Raw genomic sequence first — 13,808 nt, 5'->3', positions numbered from 1 at the left:
CAAATCCTTGAAAGATTGCCACATGGAAGACGGCCAGGATTTCTTCTTGGTCATCCCAGAGTGCAGGATGCGGAATAATGGGCTCAAGTTGGAAGAAGCCATATTTCAAATGAACATCAGGGAAAACATCCTAACTGTTAGAGCTGTACGACAATGGAACCAGCGACCTAGGGAGTGGTGGGCTCTCCAATGGTGGAAGCATTAAAGGAGCAGCTGGACAGGCACCGCTCAGGTATGCTTTAATTTGGATTCCTGCATTGAGCAGGGGGGTGGACTTGATGGCCTTCTAGGCCATCTCTACTATTTATGATTCTATGAGGCACTAATCCCCAAAGAGAATGCACAGAGGCAGAAATGCACCTTAAAAGCATCAACTGCACCTGCATGCAGTGTATTTGGTGCTGGAGTAGAAAAAACCTAACTCATCGCTAAAAATAGCAAGAAGTAATTAATTAAGAGGAAATAGCAACCGGTGCAGTTTAGAATTACTAAAATTAACTGGGAGGAAAGACCATATGTATGCATGGGGAGAGTCACGTGCACAGCGGACCTTTGCTTCCGTGTTTGAGTTGCAGCAGTTCCCAAGGCCGAAGAGACAAGCCACAGCTCTGTTTATTAAAGAGGATTGTCTCTTTGGCAGGAGTGCACTGCTATGGCTGCAGGATTAAAGCAAGCTGCAGGGTCTATTCAGGCCTACTGTGACATGCACACTTAATGCTTCTTGTGATCACAACTAATTTCAATTCTATAGTGTGGATTTGGAGAGTTTAATTAAGCCAGTCCCCCTGCAAATCTTCTGTGGCTCTCTTGTACGCAGTCAAGCAACTCATTGTTATGTTTTAAAAAGGTATTTACTCATGATTAATTCCGCCAAGGCATGTATATTCAAATGTGCATCCCAGTGAAAACACTGTTGGGCTTAGCCACAGTGGCTGTGTCTGCAAATAATGGTTTAGCATGACATAGTCAAGCCGGCCTGATCATTATTGGAGGATCATTCCACTGGGTATAGGTGCCACCCCTGAAAAGGCCCTTCTCTATACTGCAGTCAGGTGAACATCCATGCAAAGCAATACCATCTTCATCTCCCCAGAAGATCACAATGATCTTGGTGAACTGCATGGGAGAAGGCGGTCTCTCAGGGAGCCTCATCCCAAGCTATTTAGGGTCTTATAAGTCAAGGCTTCTCCTTAAAGTAGTGACCGGCAGCCAATTCTTTGCCTACAATGTACATTTGGTTGACTGCTAAATTGATGCCCTATTAAAATTTACCTTCACATATTAGCATTACACTGAGCATGACCTGAGACAAGAAGTTTTGCAGGGTGTTTGAACACGCATATTTCCTGAGATGGATTTCCTTGTCATCAGATCTGAATTATATTTGAGATGTCAACCAGTGCACCTTTACTTTAATTTCAGGAAACGTTATCCCTCTCGATATGAGAGACAGTGCCGGTCGTCACCAGACCTTCTTACAGATGTTTCCAAACAAGTATGTAATGTTGTCAGAGGCCAGGGCGGGGAGGTGCAATTATATGAAAGAAAGACTGGAACCAGTGGCCATAGATATGGGATGTGTTGTATGTTTGGGGAAAATGCCCACTTCAAATTTTAGCCCAGTTAGCAGGCTGTAAGCAAATCTTACCTCTGTCTCTCTGATTATATCTATGGCAAATGACCTCTACAAGCTGCCTCTACTGTTTTAATTAGGCCTCCACTGTTTTATTGATAAATCAGTTAATCAACTAAAACACTTGGACCACAAGGCTCCTCCCATTAGCAGTTTTTAACTTATAAAAAAGGCAGATTTTAACTGCCATTTTAAGAGAGGCACACTAGAATTGCAGATGAACTGAAGGAAATTAATTCAAAAACCAAGTCTCCTGTGATTCCCTAATACTTACCCACAATGGCGGGGGCGGGGGGAAGACTGTTAGATTTCTCCAGGACTCTGATTTAGCCTCTTTCCTGTCAGCATCTGCTTGGGTTTACTCCATTTTTCTGCAATTCTGCACTAGGTGCAATTGCAATCTTCAGTTGTACCTGCTGTACAAGAACTGTTTGTCCTCTGGGGAGGTGCGCATGGAATAGTGACTCATTCAGAAACATAATGGGTGGGCTCTCAGATGGAGAAATCTTATCCTTATAATTCCATCTAACAGCAAACATGGGTAGGTGAGTGCCAATTAGTTTGGAAGTGAAACAGGGCTACAAAGAGTCATTTCTACATACAGTATTTGGGCAACTCCCTAAGTATGCAGAAATGTACACATTTGTGAATTCAAAGAGTGTTAAAAACAAACCAAAACTGCTTGAAAAGCACCTGTGAGCTTCCCGGAGGTAGAGAGTGTTGTCACTTGAGAGGGAAGGGAACCAGAGAGAGAAATAATTGGTCTGCACAAGGCATTAACAGATGAAAGCAAGTAACCTGGAGAAGGGTTTGGGGTGTGCGTGTGAGTCCTTGCACTATACAGGGATGTTTCAGGAGGCGGCAAATGGGAAAAAGCATCTCCCCACTTTCCATGCTGTGTAACAATGAAATGCTCAGTGAATTGCAGGCAACCAGCCCTGCACACAAGCTCTCTTGGGAGGGACATAGCTCAATGGCAGACATCTGCTTTGCATGCAGAAGGTCCCAGGTTCTGTCCCAACTGGTATCTCCAGCTAGGGCTGGGAATGTACCCAGGCTGGACTCCTGAAGAGCTGCTGCCAGTCAGTGCAGACAATACTGAGTGAGATGGACTAATGGCCTGACTCAGTATAAAGCCGCTTTCAATAGTCTATGCAGCACAACAGGTAAGAAGGGAAGGCTGGGCTGCTATTTCCCCTCCCCCAAAGTAGTCCGAGGAGAGCACAATAGCGGTTAGGAAACACACTGCAACATTTTGTTGCAGGTTCCACTTCTACATACTCTTTTAAGAGTGCACCCTTCTGTGCCAAATAAGCGTAGCTGCAGCTTGAATTTAGAGAGAGAGAACTGAGGCAGACTCTGACATGTGTGCACAGAGTGTTGTGGGGGATTTGGCGATTGCATGTATTGGGTACATGCTGGCTAGTCCATGAGGGCAAAAGGGGCAGTGCCCACACCAACCTCAGTCTGGCCTCAGCCAGCCTCTTCGGGTACACCTGCCTGCCTCTTCGGGTACATCCAGCCCAGAGAGTGGCTCTTCCATAGTCTGTGTTGCCCTTGCAGAACTCAGCAGGGAGGAGGATGGGGGCAAAACTTGGCATCAGCTGCCGCTGCCTCCTGTTTGGGCTCCCTGCATTCTGCCCTACCAGCCCCAATGGGCGCCCCCCCCCACGGCTCTCTCCCGTGCTTTGCTCGTGAAAAAGAAGAGGGCGTTTCTATCACACAGCCTGCTCCCTCACGTAGAATTCTGTCCTTTCCCCCCAGATGGAAGACTTGCGGCTAGTTTATGGCACCTTAGGAGGCTACCACGGTGCCAATGGAGTCCACACCTCTGAGCCTCTGCTAGACAGTAGGCGGAGGAACTCTGCAGTGGAAGTGATATTTGCGGATGAGTTGGAGCGGTCCAAGCCAGAAGCCGACCCGACGCTGCTGCCTCATTCCCAGAGCAGCTCTACCTTCTCACTGGCCTATGCAGAGCTGGAGCGGGATTGGGAACCAGTTCACATGTACGGGCAACAAATCCTGCTGACTTCCTTCCAGCCTGGCTACAAGCTGGCTGGGAACAGCAAAAGCAGCTCTGTGGGCAACATGAGAGAGGTGACCCCCCGACAACAGCTGACTTACACGGACGTGCCCTACAGGGGCCCCATCCACCAGCAATTGGATGTCGCTTCTCCTCAAGTCTTTTTCTACGTGGACAGGCCCCCTCAGTTTTCAAGGCCCACAACGATGGTCGGCCCTGCTGGGGAAGCAGGCAGTGGAGTGAACATGCTTGGGATGGCACCCACAAAGCCTTCAAGGAGAAGCCCTGGTACGCCAAGAATGAGGGCAACTGAGCCAGAGGCCTTGCCTAGAACTAACTACCTTTGTAGCTCTAGTATGGAGCAAGAGGACGATGGAAGCGTCTTTGACTATGGCACTCAGGATCGGACTCCCAAGAGATATTGGAGCCAGTCTGACATGAAAACCATCAGATTCCCATATGGCACAGAATTCCAACCTCTGGGACCATCTCCTGTCCTGAGCAGCAGGAAGGCTGATATTTTGCAGTACGTGCTGGACCAGCAAAGGTTCCCAGAACCTCCCAGAGTCCAGCGAACCACAGAATGCTGTGTGGGAAGCGGGACAGAGTCCAGTGACTCCGATTCAGACCTGCTGCCAGACTACTATTCTCTCTATGGGAGGGTGGTCAAAGCACCCAGTGCAAGGGTCCGCCTGTCTTCGCTTGAGGGGGAGCATGAGAACAGGACTTTACAAGAAGCATCTAATTATTTCACTTAAACAACAGGACTGGCCTAAGCCAAGTAGATCTTTAAAGGAGGTCCCTCTTTCGTACTTGGGGATATTGCTAGTTTTGACAGCATGATTAATTAAAACTCTGGCATTTAATAACAGAGAAATCAGCCAAAGAACTTTGCTCTTCAAAAGGAATGGAGGACTGTATTCAACTAAATCTACTCAGAGTAGACCCACTGCAATTAATGAACCTGTTAGTTGTGTCCATTAGCTTCAGGGGGTCTACTTTGAGGACTAGTGTTGCATACCCCACTGACTTTTTTAAAAGGGGGTAAAGAGGGAAAGCTTACATGCTGTCTCCTGGACACATTCCATGCTATGGGGCAGAGGGAGCAGGCTATAACCCCAGTGTGGCAAACTACCGTCTTGTAATATAGGGGAATGTTTCACCTTCCCAAATAGGTAACTGAACATCACCAAGCAGTTTGTCAGCGTGGCATTTTTCTTTTCGTGAAAGATTACTTCTATGGGGAATTCTATGGGGATTGCTTATATGGGGCAACTTCCAAAATCAACTGAAGTGATGAAATGGGGGCCATTCCAGCAGCTTTTAAAATATTCCCTTCTCCCTACATGGGTGCCAGCGTGCATCAGGATGGGTATGCAATTCTGTAAGCCACCAGTGTTGCTATGAATTCCAAAGACAAGTAAGTGCCCTTTTCAAATTTAACTGGCAGAAACAGAGAAAGATTCTGAGGTCTAACAGTACTCGAGATTTTATCAAGGGGATATGAACTATGGCTAGGTACTGGCACTTATTTATTTTATTTCATTTTTAAACCGCCCATAGCGAATAGCTCTCTGGGCGGTGTACAAAAGATTAAAAGTACAGAAATACAAAATATCACAATAAACTGAAACCAAGAGATTTAAAATTGTAACATTAAACGCTTTAAAATGCCTGGGAGCATAGCCAGGTCTTAACCTGGCGCCGAAAAGATAGAAGCGTCGGCGCCAGGCGTATTTCTTCGGGGAGGCTATTCCACAATTCGGGGGCCACTACAGAAAAGGCCCTAGATCGAGTAACTGTCCTCCGGGCTTCCCGATGGGTTGGTACCCGGAGGAGGGCCTTAGACGCTGAGCGAAGTGACCGGGTCGGTTCATAGCGGGAGAGGCGTTCCACAAGATACTGTGGTCCCACGCCGTGTAAGGCTTTATAGGTCAAAACCAGCACCTTGAATCTGGCTCGGAAGCAAATAGGTAGCCAGTGCAAACGGGCCAGAACAGGTGTTATATGCGCTGACCGGCTGGTCCTCGTCAGCAGTCTGGCTGCTGCGTTTTGCACTAGCTGAAGCTTCCGAACTGTCTTCAAGGGCAGCCCTACGTAGAGCGCATTACAGTAATCCAACCTAGAAGTTACCAGAGCATGAACAACTGAGGCGAGGTCATCCCTTATCTGATTCAAGTTAAATATTACCTATTAACAGTTCTCAGGCCTGAATACTTTTACCACTCACTTTTAGAGGATGGATTTTGAAGTATTGGCAGTGGCCTTTCAAACGCTTTCGATGCATGACCTGTATTGAGATCACCTTCTCATTAGCTGTATAATCTAAGCAGGTAAAACGGCTCTAGTTTGGAACAAAAAAGAAACCTGCCTCTCTGGGAAATTCTGCAAACTCCAGGTTCTGCCCTGTACAATTCTGGAAGCTGCCAGAGGTATAGATTGTTGGCACACATCTGCTCCCCAATGAAAAGTTGGCCTGGAAGTGCTTTTTGTGTCTTCGGCCTAAACACCACCTGCTGCTAAAATCAATCCACTCACTTAAAAGCATACTGCTAGAATCGTATTTGGAAGGGGCCTCAAAGATCATTCAGTCCAACTGCCTGCTGATGCAAATAACATGCTGCCGCAACATCCCGTTGACAAGGACTCGTGGAAGATGCAATTTAGCAGCTGATAAATGTGGGGAAGCAACACCCTTTATATAGATGGGCAGTGCAATCCTTTCAGTGAGGGACAGAGGCAAACCAAGGAAGAGGATCTGCCTTTTCTACAAAAAGTGTGTATGTGGCAAAGCGGAAGGGTGACAGCGCACATAGTTTCTGACATCATAGTTCCAATGGAGAAGCAACAGCTGTGGACCTTTCTGCACCCACAGCTGGGAGGCTTACGTGTTCCGATCTCTCTCTCTCTGAGGATGGACCTCTCTTCTCATCCTTGGAAAGAGAGATCTGAAAATTCCTATGGCCCCAGCCCACCCTCCCAGGAGCCGTAGGTAGGATCGTGCCCTAAAGTATCATAAAAAGCAGGACACTCTTCCTTCCCTTGGGTTCTTTAAAAGAACATCATCACGGAAATGAAGATGAGGACTATAAGAGATTACAGAACTTAAATATTTATTTCTTTAAACCATTCAACCTTCTGCTGCCCCTCCCCCCACCCCACCCCAAAAACATTGAAAGGAGCTTCATCTATAAACAGATTTACAGGACTAACAGCTACAGAGAAGAGCAATAGAGTTCTGTTTCAGTGATGCAGTTATTTTGTAAAGCTTCAGATCAACTGTATTTACAACATTTGCTGCTTTTACATTTATAAAAATATTTTTATTTAATCCATAACATTATTGTTTTCAAAAACTATGTCCAGACTTTTTTCTCCTCAGATATAAATTCTAATTGTGTTTCAGTTATATAGCGATGAAAGCTTTTTTTAAAACAAACATTTCTTAAAATTAAAACAAAGGAGTTAAAAGTAATTTTTTAATTATTTTACAGTGTAGGCACCATTGAAAATAATTGCCCGTGGCATTTCTAAACCACCATCTCTTGCCAGTGTCTTTATATCTTTTCTTTTTTCTAAAAAAGGATGTAATGGCAACTTTTAAACTTAAAAAAAAAAATCAACATTTGTTTGCATTCCACTAACTCTTTTCAATATTTGGCAGATATATTTCAAATCCTTTAAAATGACTTTTGTGCAAAAACAAAAATGTGCAGATCCGAACCATAAAATTAAACATATCCAGACTTTTTATCAAAAATAAATTTACACCAACAGTTCCACAGCTAAGGACTGAAATACAACCCCACTTCAAACTTCAGCATAATATACATACTGGGTTGAAAAGGGGAAAAAAAGGTATTACCCCATCTAAACAGTACCATAAATATATAGCTGAAAGCAAAGTTTATAATTTTATCTACCTTTTATGAAAAAAAAATCACTCCATACTACACAGTACTATCTTTTTGTGAAAGAATATCTATAACTCAATTATTTGCATATTAACTGGTAAATACATATTTAAAATACACTGGGGGGGAGAAGGAATTAAACACATGGTGATGCACTGCATGTAATGTACTTAAAAACTTACGTGTATAAATATCTTACAAGAAAAAACACCACCACATAAACGCTGGTGTCACACACTTATACCTGCTTGTGAGGTATTTATCACATGCCACGGTAATTCTCCCAGTCCCCTACCCCAAACACAGAATGAGCTACTTCCCCCTCCCAAATTTCACTAAAAAAAAAGAATAAATGATTAAATTAAGCCAGATTTCTATGTGTGTCCATTATTGCAAAAAGCCCCCCTTTGCTCTTCAACTGTATTGCTTTAAAAATTTCCTACCATGATGAATGAATATCTGAAATTCTGCCCTAAAAGGTAATACATACAAACTGTACACTAAGCTATATCAGTCGCTACATGTTAACTTGCAAAGCTATTGACATATTGCTCTCAAAATGTAGGTGATCACAGAGCTGCCTGAAATACTGTACCAATTTTCAAAAGAGTTGATATTGTCGCAGATATTACATTGACAGGGGCCTAAATGGTGTTCTAGCAAGTGCTACAGCGACACCCTATTGGCTGAGGTGCTCTCACGTATATTCTTGTGAAAAGCTGTTTTGAAACCTAGTTTTAGTGACTCAGACGAGCTATAACTTATGCGGACATAGAAAGAAACAAGAAGACAACCAGTCTTCTTTGGAGAGTAACAAAATGTTGTTGAAACACATGACACATGTACTTCCTATGAACCAAAGTAAAGAGGTGCAGCAGTCCACTAATCCTCTGGACACCCCAGATCCCAGACGTGGAGATTGGCAATTGGTAGCCCCTGGTTATATCTAGAAGCAAAACTGTGCCTCACCGTTTTTGTTTTTAAACTGGATTACATAGGTGAAAACTACAATATTAAAAGTTGCTCTTTACAAAAAAGAATGTCCAGGAAATACAAAAAAGCATGTATACCCATCACAAAATAGTGGAGTTAAGTCCTTTCAAATCCCCGATCATCAAATATGTTGCAGTGATCCAAAAAGGCACAAGGAGCTCATGAACAAAGCATTGCCAAGCTTATAGTAGGTTTTGGTGGGCTGTTACAGGGTCCATGTGGAACAGCATCACTGGTAGAAAGTTTCTTAGGATGAGTCATTAACCGAAAACCTAAGAGAGAGGCAAGGTGAAAGTGCTCAGTTACATCCCAGCCAAGTAGTTTAGCAAAAATGTTGTTTGCATCCTAACAATCCATCTACACATTCCATTTTCCTTTCCATCCCCACGCTAACTCACCCAACCTTTCAGTCCAGTGCCACCAATCAAGGTTGCTCCTGTGTTGTTTCTGCTCCCTTTCCCAGACATGCACAGCCAGCAGGAAGTGAGGTAACAGGAAATGCAGATGGACCCTAAGGTCTGCTTTAGGTTAAGAAATGAAACTCATGTGCTTACTTCTGAAACTTCTCCGTAAGTTTCTTCACCATCTTATCTGTGATCCCTGGACACGTCGCTTCTGCCATGTTGATGCTTTTTTCAAGTTCTTCAATTGCTCTCTTCCTGCTTGCATTATTGGTGTCTTGCTGCTTAAGCTGAGAGGAAAACAACATATGATCAAAATTTGGCAACCTTTGCTGCACATGCTCTGGACGTCTATGGAGATTAAAGACTTACCTCAGCAAAGACAGGGGTGATTATCATTGTTAAACAGCTAAGGGTTTTCATGAGATCTTGGTCCTGGAAAGGTAGAAAATACCTTGTTCAAACATTTGCTGACAAATAACTGAAATACCCCTGAGACCAAGAACTATCTCAAAACAGACAAGACTCTCCTGTACATAACGAAGCCCTCCTTTTCCTCACGTGTGGAGAAATAATGGCATAAACTGGGCTGCATAAAGGTATAGTCATATCTGCAGCATTCATTTTTCCAACTGGTACAAATGTGGGTATATAGCCACGGCCGTATTTGAGAAAGGCAATCCTGAAAGGCGGCCAATGCAGAAAGAAAATAAAACTAACAGCAGCCATCTAGTTCACACTTGTGTATTTTGAAGCATCTGCAGGCCTGCCTGGGGAGGGGCCAAGAGACTCCTGTATGAACGGAGACCGTCAAATTGGTCCTCATATGTATGATTCTGGGAACAGGAAAAACATGCAGTGGATGCACGCTAAACTCTTACTTGACTCTAGTGAGCTGCAACTAGCCACTGTATCATGGCAAGCTTGGAACTATTGAGAGGTTTAAATCCAGGGAATACTACTTGGTATAGCCAGGATGTGAGGCTGGATCCAGAAGGGCCCCCATATTAAAATTAATTTTGATTAATATATGTCCAGCATTTCTTCATCAAAATAAACCCCCAAAAAGGTAACAATAATCGAAACTGGATGTCAAAACCCCCTCGCTAGATGTCTTCAAGCAGAGGCTGGACAGCTATCTGCGGGAGATGCTCTAAGCTGTGGATTTCCTGTTGTGAGCAAGGGGTTGGACTCGATGGCCTACAAGGCCCCTTCCAACTCTATGATTCTATGAAACACTAAATACAGAAATACAATGTTACAAAATTTAAAAAGCAGGCAAGAACATTAAAGAGCAAAGATCCTCTCCTTTGGCTCCAGTTGACGGTGTGCAGACTCAATAAATAGCGATAGAAAGACAGTCGTTAAACACATTTTAGAGTAGGGTTAGCGAACATGGGTTGCACAAACCCCAATAACTCTTAATCACAGCCCACAATTTTATTGCATCCTGAGAATCCTAGCCTTCATTTTTTAAAAAAGAAATCATCACCACCACCACTTGTCGTCATCACTTCATTCCTCACGACTGCAGAGATAAATTTGAATATGGAATGTCTAATTGCTGTTACAGAACAGGCTGCTCACCCAACTACAGTCAACATTATCAGACAGCACTATGGGAGTGGGGGGAGACTTTTGACTCTGCTTCACAGGCAGCAAGGGATCGCGCTCTGCCTGTGAGAGATCCCAAGCAGTTGAAAGAATGAAGTTCTGGCTGGACGTACCGTTCCGTTCTGCAGTTTCTTGGGCTCTGGCTTCTTCCGAACGGTAGTAAAACTCCATTCTGGGTGAGAATTGTTCTCTTTGTTGCTAGACTCCCTAATGGGGAAAGGGGGGAAAGTGACATGGTTTGAGAGAACTGTGCTGCTACAGCAGAAGTCTGCCAGAGTTAAAGCCCTTAAATATCATACATGTTAAATGAAAAGGTCAATAGCAGGGCACTCTCTATGCAGTATGTGTGTTGCTGAAGTGGATACCAGTATATTCTGGACAAAACAATTCAAACCTTGGTGGCCCCCACTTTAGATGATGTACTTTAAAAAAAGGCAACCAGATGCCACACAAACTGTCATCGGCCACAACCAGGTTCCTTTTGACTTGGACAAAAAATATATAAAAAATAACAAGTTTAGAATTTCATTTGGGGTCTCCTCCTTTAGTGAGGATGGAGAGCGAGCAGGACAAATCTGAAGAAAATGCAGTCCAATGAGGTCCATGGCAAAAGTCACACACAGCAGTGGTTGCAGCCACCATCTGCAAGGTTGTTTATATTACACATTTAGTCTTCACAGAGGAGGTGCAACAGCGCACTGAATGGCAGAAGTAGAGGCTGGAGGGTCTGCCATGTGGCTTCACCACCACACAGAACGATTTATTCTCCGGCTCAGCCTACCTCGAGATTTGTGCCTTAGCTCTCTTGAAAACGTAGGACACACACACACACTTAATGGTGGGTTGCATTATTTTTTGTGCTACTTCAATATTTTTTTGTGAAAGAGCATCTGCCTTTTTTTTGTGGGCGTAAAGCCCCTAAATGATGCCTCTCAATTATTTATTAATGAATAAATGTATAAACTGCTTCACAACCGAAAGTTACTAATGAAAGATAAAATACAAAGGGTTAAAATACAAAAAGACTCAGTATGCTGTTTACGACTTTAAAGTCACTATCCCATAAAATGACTGGGTTACACTTCAGGGAAAGCCTTCTTAAACAAAAACATCTTCCATAGCTGCCTAATCCTAGGCATGTGCCTAATTTTAGCTACTAACTGATTCCAGAGACTGGATCTCCAACATTAAAAGCCCGTCTCCAGTGCATACTAAGCACGCCTTTGGGTCATGTGGTACCTGAGCGGTGTCCCATCTGAGGAGTGTAGTTGCCACGTAGGGATATATGGGGTGAAGCACTCCCTGCAGATAATGTGTTTCAGGTCAAAGATTTCAGAAATGACAGGGAAACATACATATGGTTTGTCAAAATGACACTACACTCAATGTGGTGCAGTGGACGGCCAGAGGGGTAAGTGAGAGACACAGACTCAGTGATTGAGAGGGTGACCTTGAACAGGACCACACCCTCTCGATTTAAATTTACTTCACCTATGAAAACAAATGGCTGTTAAAAATGAATTAAGAGCCAGGATCCACAAAGGCCTGTACATGTGTACAAATATATATATGCTGTATAATTTGCTGTTGACACAGCACTCAAAATAGCTTACGGCAAAGTAAAAACACAGCACATCATTTGCATTTCACTGGGTGCTGCCGGAGGTCTCCTGACCTTCAGATGGTTGGGGCAGAGGAACAGCCACCAGAAGGAAAAACTGGTCACCTGCACACAGAGCTTTCTATCCTGGCCAAGAATGATAAAAAGCATTTCAATATGCCAAAGGAAGTGTTATGGAAACCACCATTTATTGCTGCAACTAGACCAGCAGCAAGGACAGACAGAGTCTACTAGAAGTTACAATAAGAACACTGAACATTCATTGCGCAAAACATGACATCTATCTATAAGCATGCTTAAAATAAGAAGCTTAAAATCTTCTGGAGTTTAACTCTGAAGAAATCAAAAGGCTGCAAAACTGAGGCCTCCAAGAAACATTTATACTCAAGACTGCAGCTCTGTTTCTGCTTCAACAACTGCGCTTGCTGCAGTTGTGGCACCACTCTCTGGGCAAGGGCGTGATGAGTGACCAGCCAGCTGCCTTCCTCCCAACTTCAGAGCTGTGGAGGTGGGCAGGGATAGTCTCAGCAGCTTCAAGGCTAGGAGGAAGGCCCAGGGGTGGCTTGCCAGCTGCGTGGCCAAGACATCTAGAGTGCCTTGACCTTGCAGGCCAGGCTAGTGGCCTGAAGCAAGAAAGGATAGTGGGGCCTTCTTGCTTGCTGCTTGATGGTGCTCTGAGTCTTACCGCCAACCAATGGCTGAAGCTGCCCTGCTCTGTGCTTCTTTCCCTGCAGGAAAAGGAAATGGGGAAAGCTGCAGCAGCTGTTACACAGAAGGTGGCATGGCCTCACCTTCCCACAAGAAAGAGAAGATCTTTTTAGAGGGGGGCTTCGAACACTGCTTGGTAAGTGGGGTTCAGACTTCCTTACTGCTCCTCTGCTAAGCCCCACAAGCTTGCCATGTGTCTTTTCCATGGGGGCAGAGAGATGCTTGTTAAAGGAATTAAAGGCCCATCACTGGACAGTCGCTGAAACCCACGTTCTGATTCTCACAGGGGAGAGAGTGTAATTGCTTCTTCAGCCATTCCTCAGCAAAAGTGGCCTGGTGCGCATATGTGGGCTTCCTTTGCTGTTGGGTGGAGGCACATGCCCTCTATCAAACCACCACAGGGGAGGAACCCGGTGACCACAATTGTTGGCTTGGCTAGCAAGGTTGGCCAAATGTTGTTAGATCCTCGGTTAGCGGTCTGCAGTGGCAGCTCCAACAACAGACTACCAGAGCTGAACGCTACCCACCAAAACACAAAAGGGGTGTTTAGAGTTCCTTCAATCCCCCCCCATCCTCATTCCCAGGAAACAACTCATAATCCAGACTTACGAATCGGAACCGTCTGAATCTGTTTCGTCACTGCTGTGCCCTTCTGCTTTCCACCTCTTAAACCTGTCAATAAGCTCTGTCAGGTATGAAGTCTTCTTGGCATTTTTCAGAATGAATTTGTGCTTCAGGAGTTCTTTTGCAGTGGGACGCTATAAGGAACACAAAGTGCCAGTTTGTTACCAAGCAAAATGCAAAGTATTGTCAATTGCCTATAACGCCCTAAATGGTTTGACCCCAGGATACCCTGGAGGGCTGCCTCCTCCCTTACCAGATAGGCCAGTGAGGTTCTTTG

At 44.4% G+C, this 13,808-nt stretch overlaps 2 protein-coding genes across 5 annotated transcripts in view; one reads left to right on the top strand and one right to left on the bottom strand.

Annotated features, from left to right (window-relative positions):
- FRMD7 (FERM domain containing 7) overlaps positions 1-4,789 on the top strand; it is a 40,364-nt gene extending 35,575 nt beyond the window's left edge. For all 3 annotated transcript variants that reach the window (XM_061598533.1, XM_061598536.1, XM_061598534.1), the window contains 2 exons: positions 1,423-1,495; positions 3,398-4,789. In XM_061598533.1, coding sequence (XP_061454517.1) covers positions 1,423-1,495; positions 3,398-4,414 — 1,090 coding nt within the window. In that variant the 3' untranslated portion in view covers positions 4,415-4,789. The remainder of the gene's footprint in view (positions 1-1,422; positions 1,496-3,397) is intronic.
- A 2,170-nt stretch (positions 4,790-6,959) lies between these two features.
- Positions 6,960-13,808, bottom strand: part of STK26 (serine/threonine kinase 26) — a 34,384-nt gene continuing 27,535 nt past the window's right edge. For both annotated transcript variants that reach the window (XM_061598203.1, XM_061598204.1), the window contains exons 8-12: positions 13,517-13,665; positions 10,692-10,785; positions 9,337-9,399; positions 9,118-9,254; positions 6,960-8,835 (exon numbers count right to left, since the gene is read on the bottom strand). In XM_061598203.1, coding sequence (XP_061454187.1) covers positions 8,811-8,835; positions 9,118-9,254; positions 9,337-9,399; positions 10,692-10,785; positions 13,517-13,665 — 468 coding nt within the window. In that variant the 3' untranslated portion in view covers positions 6,960-8,810. The remainder of the gene's footprint in view (positions 8,836-9,117; positions 9,255-9,336; positions 9,400-10,691; positions 10,786-13,516; positions 13,666-13,808) is intronic.

This window comes from Rhineura floridana, chromosome 16 (genome assembly GCF_030035675.1).
Source record: "Rhineura floridana isolate rRhiFlo1 chromosome 16, rRhiFlo1.hap2, whole genome shotgun sequence".
Lineage (NCBI taxonomy): Eukaryota > Metazoa > Chordata > Lepidosauria > Squamata > Rhineuridae > Rhineura > Rhineura floridana.
Note: the sequence above shows the minus strand (reverse complement) of the source record. Positions and strands in the feature narration are given on the sequence as shown.